Below are 23,141 nucleotides of genomic sequence, written 5' to 3'. Positions count from 1 at the left end.
TAAAAATTATGACCTCTATAGGGTCTACAAGCTAAAAACGCGATTTTTCGTACAATCAGGGGCCATAATTCAGGAAGTTACGGTCCGATATGCGCGAATATCGAAAGGAACCAAGATTTTTGGGTTATAAACTTACATTTCAAGTTTCAACAAAATCGGATAAAAATTGTGACCTCTATAGTGACCACAACCTTGATATACATGTACCATATTTTTACGCTATTTGAGAACGAACGGCAGCCATTTTGTCTGTCAATTTTGGGCCGATTTTCACGAAATTCGAACTCAGCCATCCTTACGGTGTAACGGTGATATAATAATACGTTTTTTTAAATCTGATAAAAATTAAGACCTCTATAGGGTCCACAAGCTAAAAACGCGATTTTTGGTACAATCAGGGACCATAATTCAGGAAGTTACGGTCCGATATGCGCGAATATCGAAAGGAACGGAGATCTTTGGATTATCAACTTAGATTTCAAGTTTCAACAAAATCGGATAAAAATTGTGACCTCTATAATGTCCACAACCTTGATATACCATATTTTTACGCTATTTGAGAACGAACAGCGGCCATTTTCTCTGTCAATTTCGGGCCGATTTTCCTGAAATTCGAACTCAGCCATCCTTAGGGTGTAACGGTGATATAATTGATAGTTTTTTAAATCAGATAAAAATTATGACCTCTATAGGGTCCACAAGCTAAAAACACGATTTTTGGTACAATCAGGGGCCATAATTCAGGAAGTTACAGTCCGATATGCGCGAATATCGAAAGGAAGCGAGATCTTTGGATTATCAACTTAGATTTCAAGTTTCAAGAAAATCGGATAAAAATTGTGACCTCTATAGTGTCCACAACCTAAAAACGTGATTTTTCGTACAAACAGGGGCCATAATCCATGAAGTTTCAATCTGATACATGCCAATATCGAAAGGAACCGAGATCTTTTGGAGATAAACCTATATTTAAAGTTTCGTCAAAATCGGATAAGAATTGTGACCTGTAGAGTGTCCACAAACAAATTGTGGACGGACGGACGTCCGGATGTCCGGACGGACAGGGGCGACGGCATAATACGTCCACATGAAAACTGCATCTTGGAGAAAGAGAGAGAAATGGGGTTTAATGTCCACTTGACACAAATTAGGTCATTTCGGGACTTACATATGGTTTAATTTTTTATTTCAATAATTTGCTTGCGCAAAGGGGTCTTTAGCAGTGGGAGGAAACCGGAGGACCTGGAGAAAACCCACAAGGTTGGACAGGCGACCCTACTCCTTGTCATGTACAAGCAGGGAATTGAAACAAGAAAAGTAGGACATTAAAACCCCTTTCAATCATTTATTTCCTCAAAGCAACTGTTTGGGGTATACCTGTTAATTTAGAAAATTACGTCATTTTATGATTATTATGACAACACCTGTTTAAATATATGGTCAAGGTGGCTCGGTAAGTAAGACATCTCGTGTATGATCCCAGTGTTGGCCAAGCAAGTTCATCATGATATTCCGGCGTGGTTCCCCCCCCCCCCCTGTCAGTGATGCAGGACAGAGGGCCTGGCAACGGACAATGTATAGTCGTTTGGATTTGATGAAAAACCGAGGTCTCCAGTACATATTGGCATGCACATAAAAGAACCCTTGACAATAGGAATTCAATATAATCGTAGACCTTACCGCCACTGTCCGAGCCACTGTCGGATGGGACGAAAAACCGAGGTCCGGTGCACGTTAAAGATCCCTTGCCAGTTGAAATTTGATAAAAGAGTAGGCAATAGTGATGCTGCCCGGGCAAAATTTCCCTCATAGTACACTGTATGGAGTCTTCATTATCCCAGTCGGAGCAGAACAGTAGGACGTTAAACCCAATTTCGTTTGTACTGACCTCAACTCTTTGATTGCCAGTAACAGCAAATATATTCAATCTTTCTGTACCCAACCATTTCTTTATCTCAGCATACCAATTCTAAATATAGATTCAAATATTACTCTCAGCATCTAAATATAGATTCAAATATTACATCCAGTAAACTAATTTTAAATATAGATTGAAATATTAATCTCAGCATATATAAGTTTTTAAATCTATTTTTAACAGTATCTTTTCTTTGAGAAAGGCTTTAATACCTGTTACCTAGTTTCCTCCCACTGATATGCACTCGTCAACAATTGAAATGAAAATGTACCATATGTTAGTTCCGATATGACCTAGTTTGCATTAAAAGGAGTTGAGAGAGAGAGAGAGAGAGAGAGAGAGAGATGGGGTTAAATGTCCACTCCACACAAACTAAGTTATTTTGGGACTAACACACAGTTGCAGTGTTAGGAAGGCGATGGTCCCAGAGAAAAAACCCCAGGTTAGTCTCAGACAAGTGGGGTATCGAAACCACGACACTTGACTCAATGACAGACCTTATGATCTAAAGCGTACACGTTAAACCATTCGGTCATTCACCCACCCATCAAACAATTAAAGAATAATAGTGATTCGACCTGAATCTATATTTTTACCTTAACTAAACTACCAGGAGTTATTATTAAAACTTTTTTTATAACAGGTTTCCCACCATATGGTCCTTGTTTTATCATCGTCCTGAAAATAATCATAGGTCGTAATTAATTATTTACAGTTCTAGTCCTATCAACTAAGTTATATTTATAGAACGGCTTTCATCAGTTGAGGACAGGTGACGTGTCTCGTCAACCAATCATACTTATTTATTTTTTTTTTCCAAGAGACATATCAAACATAACCATCAAGGTGACAATATAAAGTTACATCTTAATAAGATGAGAAAGTAATGATGTCATGAATGATCAACCTCTTGAGGATAACCCATAAAAACCTGCTTAAATTAAAACTAGGTTTATAGAATTGCTTTCATGAGTTAGCATCTTTAATAACTGAGCCGGTCCCGCCAATGTGACCTGTTAACGAATGAAGCGTGCTATAAGTGACTTGTAATGTTGATAACTGTCAATAATGAGAAGGAGATAGGTTACACACGTGGCTCGTCAATCAATCAGATCAATGCAGCCACTGCTTCGCTGGTGATGTAGTGAAAAAATACTGTCCCTGCTTGTTGTTATTGCACAGAAAACCCACCCACTTTGAAAGGGTTAGGATTTCGTTAGTCAGTGCGAGGATTAATGAAACACATATGCCTTGGTAAAATTCAACATGATAATAATTACAATAATAATGTGAATAACAATAATTACCATAATAATGTGATACACTGCAATGTCTTGCCTAAACCCATATCATCACTGAAAAGAAATACCACAAATTCAAATATTTATTAAATTTGTTCATCATGTGATAGGCAGTGAATAAACCACATCAATAGTAGTATTGTAGTTATAATTATTATAATTATTAAAATTGTATTTGCAATTATTTAAATTGTAGTTATAATTATTTAAATTGTAGTTATAATTATTAAAATTATTTAAATTATTAAAATTGTAGTTTTAATTATTTAAATTGTAGTTATAATTGTTTAAATTGTAGTTATAATTATTAAAATTATTTAAATTATTAAAATTGTAGTTATAATTGTTTAAATTGTAGTTATAATTGTTTAAATTGTAGTTATAATTATTTAAATTGTAGTTATAATTATTAAAATTATTTAAATTATTAAAATTGTAGTTTTAATTATTTAAATTGTAGTTATAATTATTAAAATTATTTAAATTATTAAAATTGTAGTTATAATTGTTTAAATTGTAGTTATAATTGTTTAAATTGTAGTTATAATTATTTAAATTGTAGTTATAATTATTAAAATTATAATTATGGTTATTGAAGTTGTAGTTGTAAATATTAATATTGAAGTTATAAATATTTAAATTGTAGCTATAATTATTAAATTCGTAGCTATAATTATAGAAATATAGTTAGAATATAAAATATAGTTATGAATATAATAGAATAATATAAACTGGTATTTATTGCATGTATAGTGTTTTAGTAATGATGTATTTGTAGAGCTTTGTAACAAATTTATACATGAACAACACACCTTCTCTTTGATGGGGTCGAAGTTGAAAGGTTAAATAACTTACGCCAGGATGGCTCCGTTACCATAGTAATCCTGGATACCCATAACACATTTATACATGAATAACATGGGGTCAAAGTTGAAAGGTTAAATAACTTACGCCAAGATGGCTCCGTTACCATAGTAATCCTGGAAACCCATAACACATTTATACATGAATAACACGCCTTCTCTTTGATGGGGTCGAAGTTGAGAGGTTAAATAAGGGTCAACAACAACATCAACAATTGGTAGGTTCTGAAGATTGTTCTTTAACTGAAAATAGAAAGAGAGGAATGGGATATAATATCCATATGATACAAATTAGGTCATTTCGGGACTAACATACGGTTCAATTTTATTTCAATAATTCGCTTGCGTGTAGGATTTTTCACCAGTGTGAGGAAACCAGAAGACCCAGAGAATCGAAAGTTCACCAACTGACTCAAAGACAGGCTTTATGACCTAAAGTGCACCCAACCCCACACCAAACAAAAACACAAACAATCCAATAAATTTAATTTATTCCTCCGATTGCTAAGACCCCTACCCTACGTCAAAGCAAATAACTGTTCCATATATTAGTCCCGAAATGACTTAGTTTGTGTTGAGAGGATTTTAAACCCAATTGTAGTTTGGTTACATCATCTATTAGAAAATTAATGCACTGGGAATTTCCTAATACAGCATAATTACTCAGCATCAATAATAAACCTTGTTCTTATCATATGTGATGTTCTTGTCTACCTACCTGATGTTCAGGACTAGGTCTCGGCATTACAAGAGCTCCTTCTTCTAAAGGGTCATGTCGAGGACCTTTTCCTGGATTAAAATTTTCATTCTGAAAAAAACAAAGAAATAAATAAAAATAACATCTAGTCAACATCACAGGTTAGTAATTTGGAGACTAATAAGGTCATGTTTGCAATGCTAGAGAGGTGAATTTTGCCCAAACAGTGGCATTTTTGCCTGGTCTCAAAGATTTCTATTTAATTTCATTTCACTGCCATCTTGATACTGGTTTTGAATGCATTTGCAACTAGCGTTGATTCTCTATTGTTGCACATATTGTGTTTTAAAATGCCAGTCTTCATTAGTCCAGTGGATACAAGACTACCAGTAATCATTAAGAAAATGAGACAAGTGAAAATATTTGGGGACAATTCATTTATCCTTGGGCTGAACAGAAAGATATGAAATTTGGAAAATCGAGTCAAGTACCTTGACCGGGTTTTTACTGCTTTTATTTGGGTCAATGAACGGTTTCTGTTTCACTGTAAAAATAATTTCATATCAAATTAACATAATTCACTTCGATGACAGAATTCATCAAATAAAATATTAAATTAACATAATTCACTTCAATGACAGAATTCTTCAAATAAAATATTAAATTAACACAATTCATTTCAATGGCAGAATTAATCAAATAAAATGAAACCACCCCACTCGACTCGATGACAGACCTTAGGATTGCAAGCCCACATGTTAAACCACTAGACCATCCAACCACCCGCTCTAAGGAATTAAACTCAATATATCCTGGTTAGTGGGTTAGAGAAAAACCCACAAGGTTGAACAGGTAACCCTACTCCTTGTCACATACATGCTGGGGATTGACACTAGCAACTTGACTTGTGATCTAAAGTGCATGTGTTGGACCAGAGAGAGAGAGAAATGGGATTTAACTGTCCACTCGACACAAACTAGGTCATTTCGGGACCAACACACAGTTCAATTTTATTTCAATAAATCACTTGCGTGTAGGGGTCTGTAGCAGTGCGAGGAAACCGGAGGACCCGGAGAAAACCCACGAGGTTGGACAGGCGACCCTACTCCTTGTCACGTACAAGAGGACTCAATGACAGACCTTATGATACAGCGCACATGCTAACCATTTGGTCATCCAACCACCCATGTTAGACCAATCATTCACCCAACCATATTCACAACTACCACCTGATAACATCACCTCAACCAAAGAATATATATTAAATGGTGAACTAACTTCTTGGTAAAACTTCTGTTGTTGTGGAGGTGGTGACACTTCCTGCTCCCGAAAAACATTTACCACTTAAATATTGTTCTTCTGTTAATACAGACATTATCTACAAAATACAACCAAATATTGTTCTGTTAATACTGACATATTTTCAAAATGTAACAAAATAGCTATCCCCTCTGTTAATACAGACATTATCTACAAAATACAACCAAATATTGTTCTGTTAATACTGACATATTTTCAAAATGTAACAAAATAGCTATCCCCTGTTAGATTTTAGTTGATTCAAGGTTGTTGTATTAATTTAATAGATTCAACCACATTGTAATATTCAGAGGGAGAGAAATGGGGTTTAACCTCCACTTGACACAATCTAGGTCATTTCGGGACTAACATATGGTTCAATTTTATTTCTATAATTCGCTTGCACATAGGGGTCTTTAGCAGTGGAAGGAAACCGGAGGACCCGGAGAAAACCCACGAGGTTGGACAGGCGACCCTATTCCTTGTCATGTACAACCGGGGAATCGAAACCACGCAAGTTGACTCAATGACAGGCCTTATGATACAGCGCGCACGTGCTAACCATTTGGCCATCCAACCCCCCCTTGTAATATTCAACAATAAAACATCTGAAAATGCACCAAATCTGGTCTTAAATTGATCATTTAAATTGAATTAAATATATTCGAAAAGTATTTAAAGTATTACTTTAAATATTCAAACAATAAAATAAACATTAAGCATAATATTAAATATAATATTTCATTCTAATTGAAAGTAATGCCAAACAAGTTTCTTATAGAGAAAAGCCCTTTTCATATAAAGTACCTAAACTATTGAACAAGCTGCCCCATCAATTATGATGTTGTAATTCTTTAAATCAAAACTCTAAACGCATCATTTTAAAATTACCTTTTATAACTCTTTTTAACTCCTTTTTGATTTTTTACCATTTAGACCTCTTTTTAAAGATGGGTTCCCAGAAAAGTATTTATCGGGTGGTTATTTCCAATAAAAGTATGGCAATTTTGGTATATATGGAAAGTAGAGATATCCAATCTTACTAGAAAAATACTGGATTCCCAGAAAAACACTAATGGAGCGTATACAGGACAAAAATGTAAGGGTTCCCCTAATCAACAGCCCGACGATTAAGAACTTCTGCAAGCGCGATGTCAAATGTCACAAGCGAACATTGAGCGCTTGATGTACAAGTTGATAAACTTTATGAAGAGTTAGACGTACAATACTTTCTGAGATAAAAATGACGGAAAAAGACACGGGTAGTGGATAATCCGAGAATTTAATTAGGATTCAATATTTGTAATAAATAGTAAGCGATTAAAGACAACATCGTCTTATGTATGCAATGAATTCTCCTCTGACTCCCAAGACGTAACGTAAACATGACCTGGTTTGATCGAATTTTAATAGCAGGGCATTCCTTCATAATTACAATGTTTGAGAAGGATTTGATTGAAGCATAATTATGACAAATTAATTAGTTTGAAAATGTTTTTGGTCCATATATACCATTAAATCACCAAGTTTGTACGCGGGAACCCATCTTTAAGTGTTGTACAATTTTTAATTTTATTTATTTATTTATTCATTGCACATCTGGGCACTTATGTGAAAGAACTTCTATAAAAAGTACCATAATAATAATAATATGAATAAAATCATTGAAATGGAGTTTAAATGGTTTAAAATATCTATACCAGAATCTCCCGACTTCCAATCGGCAGCTTCTCATCTTCTTGTAAACTTTCCAATTCTGCTTTTTTATAACCAGTGGCTTTTCCTATTCTATCAACGGGAAAAAAATGGAGTTTAAATTTAACATCGAATCAGCAAATAATTCCACTTACTCATTGGCAGAACACGATGAGAGAGAGAGAAATAAGGTTTAACGTCCACTCGACACAAACTAGGTCATCTCAGGACTAACATACCGTTCAATTTTATATCAATAATTCGCTTGAGCGTAGAGGTCTTTAGCAGTGGGACGAAACCGGAGAAAACCCAGGAGGTTGGACAGGCGACCCTATTCCTTGTCACATACAACCGGGGAATCGAAACCACGCCAGTTTACTCAATGACAGACCTTATGGTACAACGCGCACGTGCTAACCATTCTGCCATCCACCCCCCACCCCCACCCCCCAACATTTCTTCTTTTGGTGCCATTTGTATTAAAAGTTGTTTCGATGTTCATCAAGTGAGAGAGAGAGAGAGAGAGAGAGAGAGAGAGAGAGAGAGAGCCCACAAGCTTGGTATCAAAATCTCACCACTTGAATGAATGATAGGCAATATGATTTAAAGCACTGGACTCCACCATTATGTACAGGCCTGGAAATAAGGGTTTAGATGTACCTGACAAAATGTCAGGCACTAATGAAATAATACCTGACATTTTCAACTTATTGCCAGACATGTATTAATAATATCAATAAAAAAAACAAATCAGTGCCGGACAAAAAGACAGGCACCAGAGGTTTAGTGCCTGACAAAGTCTGAATCTGTGCCTGACATTGTCTGTGACAGGTGCCTTATTTCCAGGCTTAATTATGTAAGAGATTAACAAAGTTTAAATGGATCAAATCTACTTACTCTTTCCCTTCTACATCATACAGTTGAACACTTCTACCACAAGTTACTAATATAGCTAAAATAATAAAACAACACAAGTTACTAATATAGCTAAAATAATAAAACACTACACTACAACACTTCTACCACAAGTTACTTAAATAACTAAAATAATAAAACAAAACAACATTTTTACACTTCGACCACAATTTGTTAATATAGCTAAAATAATAAAACAACACAACACTTCTACCACAAGTCACTAATATAGCTAAAATAATAAAACACAACATTACAACACTCCTACCACAAGTTACTAATATAGCTAAAATAATAAAACAAAACTACATTATAACACTTCTACCACAAGTTACTAATATAGCTAAAATAATAAAACAAAACTACATTACAACACTTCTACCACAAGTTATTAATATAGCTAAAATAATAAAACAAAACTACATTACAACACTTCTAACACAAGTTACTAATATAGCTAAAATAATAAAACAAAACTACATTACAACACTTCTACCACAAGTTACTAATATAGCTAAAATAATAAAACAAAACTACATTACAACACTTCTACCACAAGTTACTAATACAGCTAAAATAATAAAACAAAACTACATTACAACACTTCTACCACAAGTTATTAATATAGCTAAAATAATAAAACAAAACTACATTACAACACTTCTACCACAAGTTACTAATACAGCTAAAATAATAAAACAAAACTACATTATAACACTTCTACCACAAGTTACTAATATAGCTAAAATAATAAAACAAAACTACATTACAACACTTCTACCACAAGTTACTAATACAGCTAAAATAATAAAACAAAACTACATTACAACACTTCTACCACAAGTTACTAATATAGCTAAAATAATAAAACAAAACTACATTACAACACTTCTACCACAAGTTACTAATACAGCTAAAATAATAAAACAAAACTACATTACAACACTTCTACCACAAGTTATTAATATAGCTAAAATAATAAAACAAAACTACATTACAACACTTCTACCACAAGTTACTAATACAGCTAAAATAATAAAACAAAACTACATTATAACACTTCTACCACAAGTTACTAATATAGCTAAAATAATAAAACAAAACTACATTACAACACTTCTACCACAAGTTACTAATACAGCTAAAATAATAAAACAAAACTACATTACAACACTTCTACCACAAGTTACTAATATAGCTAAAATAATAAAACAAAACTACATTACAACACTTCTACCACAAGTTACTAATACAGCTAAAATAATAAAACAAAACTACATTACAACACTTCTACCACAAGTTATTAATATAGCTAAAATAATAAAACAAAACTACATTACAACACTTCTACCACAAGTTACTAATACAGCTAAAATAATAAAACAAAACTACATTATAACACTTCTACCACAAGTTACTAATATAGCTAAAATAATAAAACAAAACTACATTACAACACTTCTACCACAAGTTACTAATACAGCTAAAATAATAAAACAAAACTACATTACAACACTTCTACCACAAGTTACTAATATAGCTAAAATAATAAAACAAAACTACATTACAACACTTCTACCACAAGTTACTAATACAGCTAAAATAATAAAACAAAACTACATTACAACACTTCTACCACAAGTTATTAATATAGCTAAAATAATAAAACAAAACTACATTACAACACTTCTACCACAAGTTACTAATACAGCTAAAATAATAAAACAAAACTACATTATAACACTTCTACCACAAGTTACTAATATAGCTAAAATAATAAAACAAAACTACATTACAACACTTCTACCACAAGTTACTAATACAGCTAAAATAATAAAACAAAACTACATTACAACACTTCTACCACAAGTTACTAATATAGCTAAAATAATAAAACAAAACTACATTACAACACTTCTACCACAAGTTACTAATATAGCTTAAATAATAAAACAAAACTACATTATAACACTTCTACCACAAGTTACTAATATAGCTAAAATAATAAAACAAAACTACATTACAACACTTCTACCACAAGTTACTAATATAGCTAAAATAATAAAACAAAACTACATTACAACACTAGATTCACAATATATAAGAGAGAGAGAGAGAGAGAGAGAGTGAGAAATGGGGTTTCATGTCCACTTGACACAAACTAGGTCATTTTGGGACCAACATATGGTTTAATTTTATTTCAATAATTCGGTTGCGCATAGGGGTCTTTAGCAGTGGGAGGAAACAAATAGACCCGGAGAAAACCCATGAGGTTGGACATGCGACCCTACTCCTTGTCACATACAACCGACAAATCAAAACCACACCAGTTGACTCAATGACAGACATTATGATACAACGCGCATGCGCTAACCATTCGACCATCCAACCCACCCCTCACAATAAATAAGAAATATATACAGATCTGATGTTGAAACATGACATAATTTGATCACATAAGTACCTAGGGTTTCCGTGCCAACAGAAATGTTAACATCTTCCGTGAAAATTAATCATTCAATCAATAAGAAATATCTTACCATCACCTTCCCATTTCTTGTGCTGAAAAATAAACAAACAGAAAATCAAACATTATTCTATGTAAAAAATAAGAAAGAGAATTTATTATCCCTCGTCGCTGAAATGTACAATCTGAACATGGAAAAGAGTGTCAAACTGCAAAACTTAAAGGGATATTATGGGAGATTAGATAAAATGTTGACAGTTCTCGCTTCATGCTTGCCAGCGTAAATGGACCTTCATTTTCAATTTCATTGAACAACGAGGCAACACATTACCCCTCAGCCCCGTAGGCGATATCCCTGATAAACTGGTTTGAAACGTCTTGAGATTCACCTCAGAACATGTCAAGATTCGAAGATTCAAACTTAGAGGTCAAGCTCTCTTGACCCTTGTATATAGCCGCTCTTCTGAGAGAGAGAGAGAGAGAGAGAGGGGGTTTAACGTCCACTCGACACAAACTAGGTCATTTGGGGATTAGCATATGGTTCAATTTTATTTCAATAATTTGCTTGCTTGTAGGGATCTTTTAGCAGTGGGAGGAAACCGGAGGACCCGGAGAAAACCCACGATGTTGGACAGGTACAACCAAGGAATCGAAACCACACCAGTTGACTCAATGACAGATCTTATGATACAAGCCCACTTGGTGTACTTTTTAACTGTGTAGGAATCCAAATGATTGCATTTTTATTTACCTTTTTTGCTGATCGTTTACACCAAACAACATTAAAATATTGTCTTTCTTTCGCTTCTATATTTGACGGTTCATCATTATTCACCTGTTTATTTATTCTTACTGAAAAAGAAATGATATCCAGCCCTAATAAAATATTACCTGTACTATAAGAAATGATATCCAGCCCTAATAAAATATTACCTGTACTATAAGAAATGATATCCAGAGAGAGAGAGAGAGAGAGAGAGAGATCGACAGGTCATTTTGGCACAAATATATGATACTAGCGGATGACCCAGGGTGGTGCCTATAACTCTGAAACCAGAAGTGGTAGGCCAACGCCACCTAGTCCATGTTCCTCCCCAGTCCGAGCTAACCCTATACACCAAATTTCAGCCTCGGGACAGCCCTAGTTTAGCCACCAACCCTGAACAGACAGACAGACAAACCAGCCACAGTCTCAAATATTAGTATAGATAACTTTTTTAATAATTCGTTAGCTCATAGGGGTCTTTAACTGTGGGAGGAATAGAAGAAGTGAATGAAACCTACGAGGTTGGACAGGCAACCCTACTCCTTGTCACATACAAGAGGGGAATCGAAACCACGCCAGTTGACTCAATGCCATACAGTGTGCTATGTGGGAGATTTTGCCGAGACAGTGGCACTACTCTTATATCGAATTTCAACTGCCACGATATCTTTTAGATGCACGTCTATGTGTACGTTGTCCTTTGCCAGGCCCTCTGTCCTACACCTCTGACAAAGGGGAACTACGCTGGAAAAGCCTGATGGACTTTCTTGGCTCATTTCATCAAAAAGAATTGGGTATAACATTTCTCGTATTATTACCTGGTTTAAAAGCAGGCTTACTGGGATATTGTGGCATCGATTGAAGAGAAGTTAGAGGACATCTTGGTACTGATGATTTTAATACTTTATTAAAAGATGTATTTTTTACAACATGGCTTTCTTCTATGTGACTGAAAAAATAAATTTAGAAAGTGAGTGAGAGATTGATCATTTCAGGACTAAGATATGGTTCAATTTGATTTCAATAATTCGCCTGCGCGTAGGGGTCTTTAGCAGTGGGAGGAAACCAGAGAACCTGGAGAAAACCCACGAGGTTGGACAGACGACCCTACTCCTTGTCACGTACAACCGGTGAATCGAAACCACACCAGTTGACTCAATGACAGACCTTATGATACAACATGGACAGTGATGTGCCCAGAAAAATATTCATGCCGGGCGGTAATCTTCGGCAGAAAATTATCGAGTTTTTTTTGATCGAAAATGCGCATTTTCACGAGTCCAGGGGTCAAAATTCACTACGGCACCGCGCCGTAGTATTTAGTGAAATTACCGTAGAAAATAAATAAGAACTACGGGCGGCATCTTTAGCCGTGGTAATTTATTTAGGAATATGACAACGGCAATTTGCCAATGTTGACACTGAAACCACCGTTGTAAACCTGCGTAATCCACGGCATAATCGAAAATAGGAATTTATTAATTATTGTTTTGTTTCTTTCCTCAGTTCTCGTGACTGTATTTTTCTATCGAAAACACAAGTCGGCATTCATTCAGTCGTACCATGGAACGTATACGCCTACTCAAATGGTTGGATGTCAGGTAGCACTAGTAGCCAATTTTGTAACAATTATGAATTTCACACTGACCATCTACGCATCTACTATAAAAATAGTTTAAATAGCAAAAATAGTCATCTGCTAGTGCTATTTTTAAACAATAACGGTGCTGTAGGCTAGTTTAACCAGTCATGCTAGTTACATCGCACTGATGTGACCAGTTAATAAGAGTCTAAATATCAGATAACTCTGCGCGTCAAATAAGAAATCGAAAGTAATATATTTCGTCGAAAACGAATGTTATATTTAGATGTCTATGATACGAGGTCAGTTTGACGCGAGTCAAAATAATTTATTCAATTTATGAGGTTAAAAACAACAAATAAAAACGCTTTTACCAATTTGGATTATCTTTCTTTACAAGAAAATGGAGGTGGGCGGAAATCTATGTCAAGATATTTTTGCCGGGCGGACAATATTGGTGCTGGGCGGTGCCGCCCAGTAATTGTAATAGTAGGCACATCCCTGCATGGATATAACTAGTTCTCTATTATTTAATAACAATGTTTCGTAACACATACAGGTCACGTTTTCAAGTTAATGGTAGATAGTTGAGGGGAAAATAAAATCTCTTACTTGTTTTTGATGACACAGTGTTGATTATTATTTGATGTATTGAATTCTGGGATTTCATCTGCCTTGAAAAAAAAAAAATGAAATAAATAGGTTTTGAAACAGAGATAATCAGATAGATATTGAGCATCCTCAATAACTGTGATGTTTCAGGTTTCCTTGATTCATTCGTGCCTGGAGGTCAGGTGTTCGATCCCTGCATTGGCCGAGAAAGTTCATCCAGATTTTCCGGCGTGGTTCTCCCTTGTCAGTGATGCAGGACGGAGGGGCTGACAAGGAAAGCTGTCTAGTCGTTCGGATGGGCCGAAAAACCGAGGTCCCGTGTACACATTGGCGTGCACGTAAAAGATCCCTTGGCAGTTGGAATTCGATATAAGAGTAGGCCGTAGTGCCGCTGTCCGGGCAAAATTTCCCTCATAGCACACTGTATGGCGTATGCCCGTCTTCATTAGCCCAGGTTAGGAGCAGAACAGTAGGACGTTAAACCCCATTTCATTTCATTTCATTTCATTTCATTTCATTTCATTCATTCGTATTTGATGGCAATGGATGCTGCTGGCATGTGAGGTGATTGGTAGGCCTATAGGGAAGTGAGCCTTTAACAATGAGACTGATACATGTAGGCAGGTCCGTAACTAGCTCAGAGCAACGAGGGGGGGGGGCGGAAAGTGTTCTCAGGGGTGCTGTAAAATTGACGGACAATGTATAGCTATTTTTTTTTTTTATGGTTTAAAATTTATTCAGATGGGGAGGGGGAGGGGGGCCCACCTCCCTAGTTACAGGCCTGCATGTAGGCCTACTTACTTTAAAAATGAAATGGACTTAACATTGTACTTTGGGCTAATGAAGATAGGCATATTACACACAGTGTGTTATACTTATGAGGCCCAGGGGAATTTATAATTAGCTTGAACAGAGTCAGACGTGTTTCTGCCTACCCTTCATCAAACTCAAGTCAAGGTCAAAGGCTCTATTAAGTGCACACCAAGGTGTAAATGAAACGTCAGTTTTTTCTACCATATCCAAATGACTAGAAACACCATGCGAGGCCCACCATCTTACAGCATGGTAGACAAGGCAAAATAACGCTGGAAAATCCTGAGAAACTTTGGCCGCTTTTCATTTATTTTAGTCTACAACTCCAGTCTCCATACAAATATTACAAATTAAAATTATAATTTTCACTTTCAAAAATTAATTTAGGTAGGTTTGAATGTGAATCCCTTCCAAAGGACTACACTTAATTAGGCCAAGTCCAACTATCATATTTAAACTATCATAAAATTATTTTGGTACAATGGTACCGGTAGGAGTTTTGAAGGTGAATGCCTTCCGAAGGACTAAGTTAATAAAGGCCATTTCTAAACATTGATTAATCATTACCTCCTTGCTTTTACTGACATTGATTGAATTTACATTTTTATACGGAACAGAAAATTTAGGTCTCTTGGCTGGATTAATCTGACTTGGTGCCGCTGACCGCCTCATCGCGACGGATTTATTTAGTAAACAAAAATACACTTCCAATCTCCCGCCATGTTCCTCGTCCGCAGGTAGTTGTGATCATCCAGTATTTATTTTTTATTCATTCAAAACATGACGAACGAGACTATGTTATTAGAGTTGCTTCCCTTCTCATTCAATCATTAATGGGGTGCGACGTAATTCTGTTTTATTTATTTCTTATTTTTTGTGCTTTGATAAATCATTTGGATACAAAATCTGCAAGTTTTTGTATTAGAATGAAGGCTAATTTATGTAATTTTTGTGTCTATCAATCAAACCCTTGGAAGCATCATTCATTTCACCAGATGTCAACAATGAATAAATTTTTATAAATAATTCCTATTTGGCAATAATTATAAATATAATCGCTTTCAGTAACACACCAGCGATCCTGTGACCAATACATCTGACCATAGGCGTACGGGGAAATTTTTGACTGGGGGGGGGTGGTGGTGGTTGGTGCCCAAAAAATGTAGTTAGGTTCTTAGTATGTTACATATTATAATAATAATAAATTCGCTGTTAAATTGGACACATTCAAGAACACAATATTTTTTTTCATACAACTTTTACAAAGTACAATTGTGTGCCCAAATTTTCCCAGCATTTGGTGCCCAAAATGGGGGGCGGCTGCCCCCCCCCCCCCCAGCTCGTACGCCTATGCATCTGGCCACCGCCTATTATGCACATGCCAATGTGTACACGGGATCTAGGTTGCTTGTCTCATCCGACAGATTAGACAGACGCTAGTGCCATGCCCTACATCCTGACCATGGCAGTAAGTCCCCAGAAACTGTCTCAGGAACTCCTCGGTTAGACTTATTGAGTCAGTGCTCTTATGTTAAATAAGATTAAACCATATGTTAGTCCCGAAATGACCTAGTTTGTGTCCAGATTCAGGCTTTGTCAGACACAAAACCTCTGGTGCCTGTCATTTTGTCCGGCACTGATTTGTTTTTTTTTATTGATATTATTAATACATATCCGGCAGTATTTAGTTGAAAATGTCAGGTATTATTTCATAAGTGCTTGACATTTCCTCAGGTACATCTAAACCCTTATTTCCAGGCCTGTATATAATGGTGGAGTCCAGTGCTTTAAATCATATTGCCTATCATTCATTCAAGTGGTGAGATTTCGATACCAAGCTTGTGGTCTCTCTCTCTCTCTCTCTCTCTCTCTCTCTCTCTCTCTCTCTCTATCATGGAATTCTGTTTATTTACAAAACACATTATTTTTTTTAAATTTATTTTTCAGAAGATTAGCCTAAATAACCTGAAGCCTAAAAGTGAAAGAAGAGTTGGAAAATGGACAGTCGGACAGATTAAGAATAGTCATGTCTAATTCATCGTCAGCCCTGGTTTGGGTTGATAATTACCGAGGAGCATTCTACCCTGTTGACTTGACAGCCGAACCCGCTCCGATATATACTAAATATAATAAACAATCGGTGAAATCGTTGGTAAATATTTGCTGTAGCTATATTGTGAAAGATTCGACTATGACGTTAGAAGCGATTCAAGTCGTGCCACAAGGCCTATGTATACCTCTGATGGTAGAAGCGCTGTTTAACAACAAAGACAGAGCTATCGAAGTACTTTTAGCTCATTGGCCAATGGAAAGTTTTTCATTAAAACTATTAGCACCTAATTTATTTGTGTCGTTGTTGCCGTTATATAATGATGCGTATTTATCTGATATCGTACGGCGTGGAATGAGTTATACAACGACACTCGTCCATCGTTTCATTCAGTGTCTTAAAAATCGTCTACCAACGAAACTGAAATATTTAGATATGACTGGATACCCAACAGGTAAAAATGTATAATTGTTCTGGATTCTGTGATATCAGAGTATTTTTAACCCTTTTGTTGCTGGTTATGTGATTTCCAGGCTGTTATGTCCCTTTCTATTATAGGCTAAAATGGCAATCATTTAGATCATGTGTCATGCCTCAGTTTTCAGGCCCAAGGTAACCACAATTATCTATTGGTTCTTAAGGCAAAAATGGCACCTGTTTAACAAGTCGGACCAGGCCCCACAAAATGAGTATTCGCTATTGATCGACAAGATCACCAGCTTACTGCACTTATCACTATTCTAATAATAGAACGGGACCAGGTCCCGGGGAAAGTTTATGTAGTGTCATCTTCAATAGAAGGTTTGATCTTGCTTTTACTCCGTACATCTTATCAAGACCTTCGCGTAATACCCTGTATAATTCGGCACTAATTTTGGTTAGGTATTCATCCAGCTTGTGAGCCTATCAAAGTCCTTGGTCATTGCGAATACCAGGTCTCACGCTTTCCAGCTAAAATGTCTACCTAAGATAACCGTGTTGCAAAGTTCAAATTTTGTTCAATGTCAAGGTTTCCGTTCAGGTCAACATACATGTAGTTGATTTGATTGTCTTAGTGTCACAACTTCTGATTGGACCTTCTGTTCACATGTCTGCAGTAAAGAGAGAAAATGTAGCTATAAGTTCAGGAATTTCAATGTAATTTAGCAACATCCAGATGTTGTAAAACGCACAGTCGTTGCTTCAGGAATATGATGTCACTGACCTGGGACAAAATAAAAGACAACTATCAGAAGTTAATGGGAGATAACTCTTATTGATTTCGTAAGTGCAGAGCAGGGATGCTTTTTCAAAATTTTGCTTGACAGAAATTTTTAATTGAGGTTAATCGAGGCTAGAATTAGTTCACCAGAATATCAGCTTCAGGAAATACATTCCCTTTAAAGATGGGTTCCCAGAAAAGTATTTATCGGATGGTTATTTCCAATAAAAATATGGCAATTTTGGTATATATGGAAAGTAGAGATATCCAATCTTACTAGAAAAATACTGGATTCCCCGAAAAACACTCATGGAGCGTATACAGGACAAAAATGTAAGGGTTCCCCAAATTGACAGCCTGACGATTAGGAATTTCTGCAAGCGTGATGTCAAAGGTCACACGCGAACATTGAGCGCTTGATGTACAAATTGATAAACTACATGAAGAGTTAGACGTACAACAATTTCTGAAATAAAAATGATGGAAAACGACGCGGGTAGTGGATAATCCGAGAATTTAATTAGGATTCAATATTTCTAATAAATAGTAAGCGATTAAAGACAACATCGTCTTATGTATGCAATGAATTCTCCTCTGACTTCCAAGGGAGGCAAGTCACGTGACGTAAACATGACCTGGTTTGATCGAATTTTTATAGCAGGGCATTCCTTTGCAATTACAATGTTTGAGAAGGATTTGAAGCAAAATTATGACAAATTAATTAGTTTGAATATGTTTTTAGTCCATATATACCATTAAATCACCCAGTTTGTAACCAGACTTCAACAAAAATAATTCTTGGTAATTTGCTATGGAGAATGTTGTATTCTAAGGTATGTGATTACCACAAGAATAACGACAATTAGGTATACCTTTTGAAGCTTTTAATTAATCCATTTCCTCCCGGTACCTCTGGACGGTTCATGTCAAAATGAATTAAAAAACCCTGGTTTATATCTTGGTTCCATTCGATTTTCGCATGTATTAGAACTTACCTTGTGTAAAAGTATGTAATACCAAGGTTGTGGACCCTCTAGAAACCCTCTATGGCTCTATCCTATCTTAATAAAACCGCAAATATATGCTTACATGTATATCCCAAAGATCTCGTAAGGATTCAATTTTACAGTTTTACTTATTAATCATTGTATAATTTGTTTGTTGTTTCAGCGGAGATTGTGTTGTATTATTTAGCAACTCATTGTTTGTTAGCGTTTAATGAAAATCGTCAGCAGAAACTAGTAGAACAATACAACGATACCGTGAGTTACGCTGCTAGTAGAGAAGATATGACCAGTGATTATCCTTCATTAGAAGCCGTAGAATCGTTACTTCCAGACGGATGTAAGTCAGTTTAAAGTTACAATTTCATATATTTAAGTTATATTTTTAAAATTTATTGAAATAAAGCCCTAAAATAGATGGTATCTATAAACAGTCCTACCTTGTTAAAGAATAATCCTATTAATTCTATAATTCACTATTGCCAGTTGAGAAATTGGCAAAAATATCATTTTCAACTTCAAATTCAAGCGTTTGAAGATAGCTATCCAATGGTGGGGAATAGGAAAACAAGGGAGGTAACTGTGTTATTATTTCCGGTGTGAAGATTTTTAAGTGTGAGAAAGATAACCTTGTCAGTAGTGCAGGACGGAGGGCCTGACATGAACAGCTGTCTAGTTGTTTGGATGAGATTAAAAACCGATGTCCCGTGTACATATTGGCATGCACATTAAAGACCTCTTGGCATTTGGATTTCGATATAAGAGTAGGCAATAGTGCTGCTGCCCAGGCAAAATTTCCCTCCTAGCACACTGTATTGTGTATGCCCTTCTTTATTAGCCCAGTCGGAGCAGTAGTAGGACGTTAAACCCCATTTCATTTCATTTACATCAGAGTTGAATATATAAAAACTTTTCTTTAGATTATAAAAATAAAAATCTTTGCCTATTTTTTGTTTATTTTTTTTTTTAAACCAGGTTTAGTTGTAAAACTGGATGCTTTTGTTTCGTCTGAATCCACATTTTGTGAGCTGTGTAAAGCGTTGAAAGTATCCACATTTCCCGGCAGTAAAATTCGACTGTGTTTACAAAGACTTGGTGCTACTCAACTTGGTGCTGCAGCGGTTAATCTGATTCTAACACAGATTAGTGGTGAGGTACGAGTATAAGATTGCCTGGAGTCTGTGTGTATATGGGGGCTCTAGGATAATTCGTCCCCATACAATTTGTCCCCGGAAAATTCATCCTCAGACAACTCATCCCTGAGGAAAATTTATCCCCGGACAATTCATCACAGGACTATTCGTCCCCAAACAACTCGTTCCCAAGGACAATTTGTCGCATGGTTTTCGTCCTAGGACAACAATAATGGTAGTTTCATTATCAAAAACTGAATTAATCTTTACTTTTTATCCTAAATCTCAGTTTTGATGCTAGTTTTACACTGTTTTACGATTAGTATTAAATCTAGGCCTTAACTTAATAGTTCCTAAAGTGATTATTGATAAATTGATAATTCCTATGTTTAAATGGTTTCCTACTATGGATTTAATTGATCTATGATTGAAAATTGAAAGGATTGGGGTTCAATAGAATGCACGCGCGACCCCTACCTCCACCAAAGGATCTCACAAATGACAAAGTAGTAGTCCTTGGGCAGGAAGAGGGGGAACTACTAATTTTTTCTTTCATTTGGCCTTCTTGGGGGACGAATAGTCCAGGGATCAATTATTGGGTAGTCTAGTGGTTTAACAGGTGCTTGTAAAACCATATGGTCTGTCATTGAGTGGGGGGTTGGATGGCTGAATGATTAGCACGTGCACGCTGTATCATAAAGTCTGTCATTGAGTCAACTGGTGTGGTTTCGATTCCCCAGTTGTACGTGACAAGAAGTAGGGTCGCCTGTTCAACCTCGTGGGTTTTCTCCGGTTTCTCCAGTTTCCTCCCACTGCTAAAGACCCCTACGCGCAAGCAAATTATGGAAATAAAATTCAACCATATGTTTGTCCCGAAATGACCTAGTTTGTGTCAAGTGGACGTTAGACCAAATTCCTCTCTCTCTCTGTCATTGAGACTACTGGCTTGGTTTCGATTCCCCGCTTGTATGTGACGAGGAGTCGGGTCGCCTGTCCAACCTTGTGGATTTCTACGTTTTTACACTACTACTAAATAAAATTGAACCATATGTTAGTCCCAAAATGACCTAGTTTGTGTTGATAGACGTTAAACCCCATCTCTCTCTCTTGTGTGCATGTCAATTTACCTTGGTTTTTCGTCCCATCCAAACGACTATACGCTGTCCTTTGCCAGGGCCTCCCTCCTACACCAATGACAAGGGGGGATCCACTCCGGAAGCCAACGTCCTACATAGAAATATAGAATAGAATATGAGCAGAAAGACTAAAATGATGTCACAGATTGTTTCTTGACGGAAAGTTACAACTACTCACGGAGAACGGCAGAAATTACTAACATTGAAATTTACCTGTTGCAGGTAATATTGCCACCGGGTTCGTGTTATACTTATGGAATGGATGCTCTGACATAATTACTTGCATTATTTAAAACAAAAATGAGGCTTTTCCGGTGACCTTTAAACTCCATTTCATTTCATTTTAATAAGATATATTTATCATAAGAAAGTGAGACTTCTTGCGTCTTAGTTCTTTATTTTAATGTACGTGACAAGGAGTAGGGTCGCCTGTCCAATCTTGTGGGTTTTCTCTGGGTCCTCCGGTTTCCTCACACTGCTAAAGACCCCTACGCGCAAGCGAATTATTGAAATAAAATTAAAACCATGTTAGTCCCGAAATGACCTAGTTTGTGTCGAGTGGACGTTAAACCCCATTTCTCTCTCTCTTTATTTTAAACATATTCCCCAACGTGGTTTTATAAAAACAGCCACTCAGACAAACAAGCTCTTGTTGTTTAAATTTAAATTTGTGTTTTTATTTTATTTTTCAGCATCTGACAGCTCTGCAACTCCGTTACAATTCTTTGACCTGTGATGATCTTGTTACCTTGATTCCTGCCATTAAGAAGCTGAGAAATTTAACGTCATTAGATTTAGCGTGCAATAATATCAACTTTTCTTCAAATTTTACGCCGACACAAAAGATATCAGAACTCTTAAATTGCCTTCCGAGGTTAATTCGTTTGGATTTGAGTAACAATCGTGTGAAATGTCTTCTACGTCGAATCCTGTGCGACATGTCACAGTCACTGAAATATTTACGACTAGCTGCTTGTGGTCTACGATTGAATGATTTGGCGTATTTATCATTGTCCCATCATGCATCAGGATTACAGGAAGTGGATTTGAGTTCAAATGGGTTGAGCACAGCGACTGATATTTTATGTTCCTTCTTCACGGCAGTAAAGTCATCGTTGATGGTCTTAGAACTGGAAGACTGTGGCTTAACAAATGACCAACTGCAACGCTTCCAGACATACATTTCCAAGATGGAGAAACTCATGTATTTAAATCTCGCTCAAAATACTCTAAGTTTTCAGGTATTACAGGATTTTACGAAATATATGGCATCCAATCCCTCCATAAAATGTTTGCGGATTTCATATCCACAGGAATGTTATTCCGACGCTGAATTCAGTCTGGATAATTTGAAAGTAGACACTGTTAACAAGTTACAGGAGATTATTAACGATGTGTGTAAGTTACACCCACGTGATAAACCGCTACAACTCATCTTTGTAGAATTAACGGACGTCGAAATGGAACAAACATAGTACGAAATATAATCTTAAATAATCTATTTTTTATTTAAAGTGACATATTATATATTTTCTATTTATTGTGATTTAAATCTGGTTATTTCCCAGCGTATTTAGTGTTTGATTTCTGTTCCTGAAGACATCGTAAGGTCTGTTATCGAGTCAACTGGTGTGGTTTCGATTCCCTGGTTGTACATGACAAGGAGTAGAGTCGCCTGTCCAACCTTGT

The 23,141-nt window shown here is 36.0% G+C and overlaps 2 protein-coding genes across 3 annotated transcripts in view; one reads left to right on the top strand and one right to left on the bottom strand.

Annotated features, from left to right (window-relative positions):
* Nucleotides 1–15,651, bottom strand: part of LOC126810055 (DNA repair and recombination protein RAD54B) — a 30,711-nt gene extending 15,060 nt beyond the window's left edge. Inside the window, exons 1-14 of the mRNA XM_050535002.2 lie at nucleotides 15,496–15,651; nucleotides 14,116–14,177; nucleotides 12,740–12,870; nucleotides 11,907–12,007; nucleotides 11,229–11,250; nucleotides 8,671–8,725; nucleotides 7,779–7,866; nucleotides 6,058–6,157; nucleotides 5,271–5,323; nucleotides 4,801–4,890; nucleotides 4,171–4,325; nucleotides 3,226–3,273; nucleotides 2,515–2,596; nucleotides 1,889–1,969 (exon numbers count right to left, since the gene is read on the bottom strand). Coding sequence (XP_050390959.1) covers nucleotides 1,889–1,969; nucleotides 2,515–2,596; nucleotides 3,226–3,273; nucleotides 4,171–4,325; nucleotides 4,801–4,890; nucleotides 5,271–5,323; nucleotides 6,058–6,157; nucleotides 7,779–7,866; nucleotides 8,671–8,725; nucleotides 11,229–11,250; nucleotides 11,907–12,007; nucleotides 12,740–12,870; nucleotides 14,116–14,177; nucleotides 15,496–15,600 — 1,173 coding nt within the window. The 5' untranslated portion in view covers nucleotides 15,601–15,651. The remainder of the gene's footprint in view (nucleotides 1–1,888; nucleotides 1,970–2,514; nucleotides 2,597–3,225; nucleotides 3,274–4,170; nucleotides 4,326–4,800; nucleotides 4,891–5,270; nucleotides 5,324–6,057; nucleotides 6,158–7,778; nucleotides 7,867–8,670; nucleotides 8,726–11,228; nucleotides 11,251–11,906; nucleotides 12,008–12,739; nucleotides 12,871–14,115; nucleotides 14,178–15,495) is intronic.
* A 73-nt stretch (nucleotides 15,652–15,724) lies between these two features.
* Nucleotides 15,725–23,022, top strand: LOC126810085 (leucine-rich repeat-containing protein 14). Of its 2 annotated transcripts, none has more exons than XM_050535049.1 (5): nucleotides 15,725–15,766; nucleotides 16,876–17,432; nucleotides 19,350–19,523; nucleotides 20,159–20,337; nucleotides 22,145–23,022. In XM_050535049.1, exons 2-5 carry the CDS (start codon nucleotides 16,955–16,957, stop codon nucleotides 22,925–22,927), a joined length of 1,614 nt encoding a protein of 537 aa, XP_050391006.1. In that variant the 5' UTR covers nucleotides 15,725–15,766; nucleotides 16,876–16,954; the 3' UTR covers nucleotides 22,928–23,022. The 2 variants fall into 2 exon arrangements, with proteins under 2 accessions (XP_050391006.1, XP_050391005.1); XM_050535048.2 differs by lacking the exon at nucleotides 15,725–15,766 and adding an exon at nucleotides 15,848–15,870.
* The last annotated feature ends 119 nt before the right edge of the window (nucleotides 23,023–23,141 follow it).

This window comes from Patella vulgata, chromosome 2, assembly GCF_932274485.2.
Source record: "Patella vulgata chromosome 2, xgPatVulg1.2, whole genome shotgun sequence".
NCBI lineage: Eukaryota > Metazoa > Mollusca > Gastropoda > Patellidae > Patella > Patella vulgata.
This window is presented reverse-complemented; position numbering and strand designations above follow the sequence as displayed.

Bases quoted from the DNA above. Each gene is read 5' to 3' on its own strand.
- LOC126810085 (XM_050535049.1), top strand. From the start codon at position 16,955: ATGTCTAATTCATCGTCAGCCCTGGTTTGGGTTGATAATTACCGAGGA. The intron at 17,433-19,349 runs GTAAAAATGTAT...TTGTTGTTTCAG, and splicing joins TATGACTGGATACCCAACAG to CGGAGATTGTGTTGTATTAT. The intron at 19,524-20,158 runs GTAAGTCAGTTT...TTTTTAAACCAG, and splicing joins ATCGTTACTTCCAGACGGAT to GTTTAGTTGTAAAACTGGAT.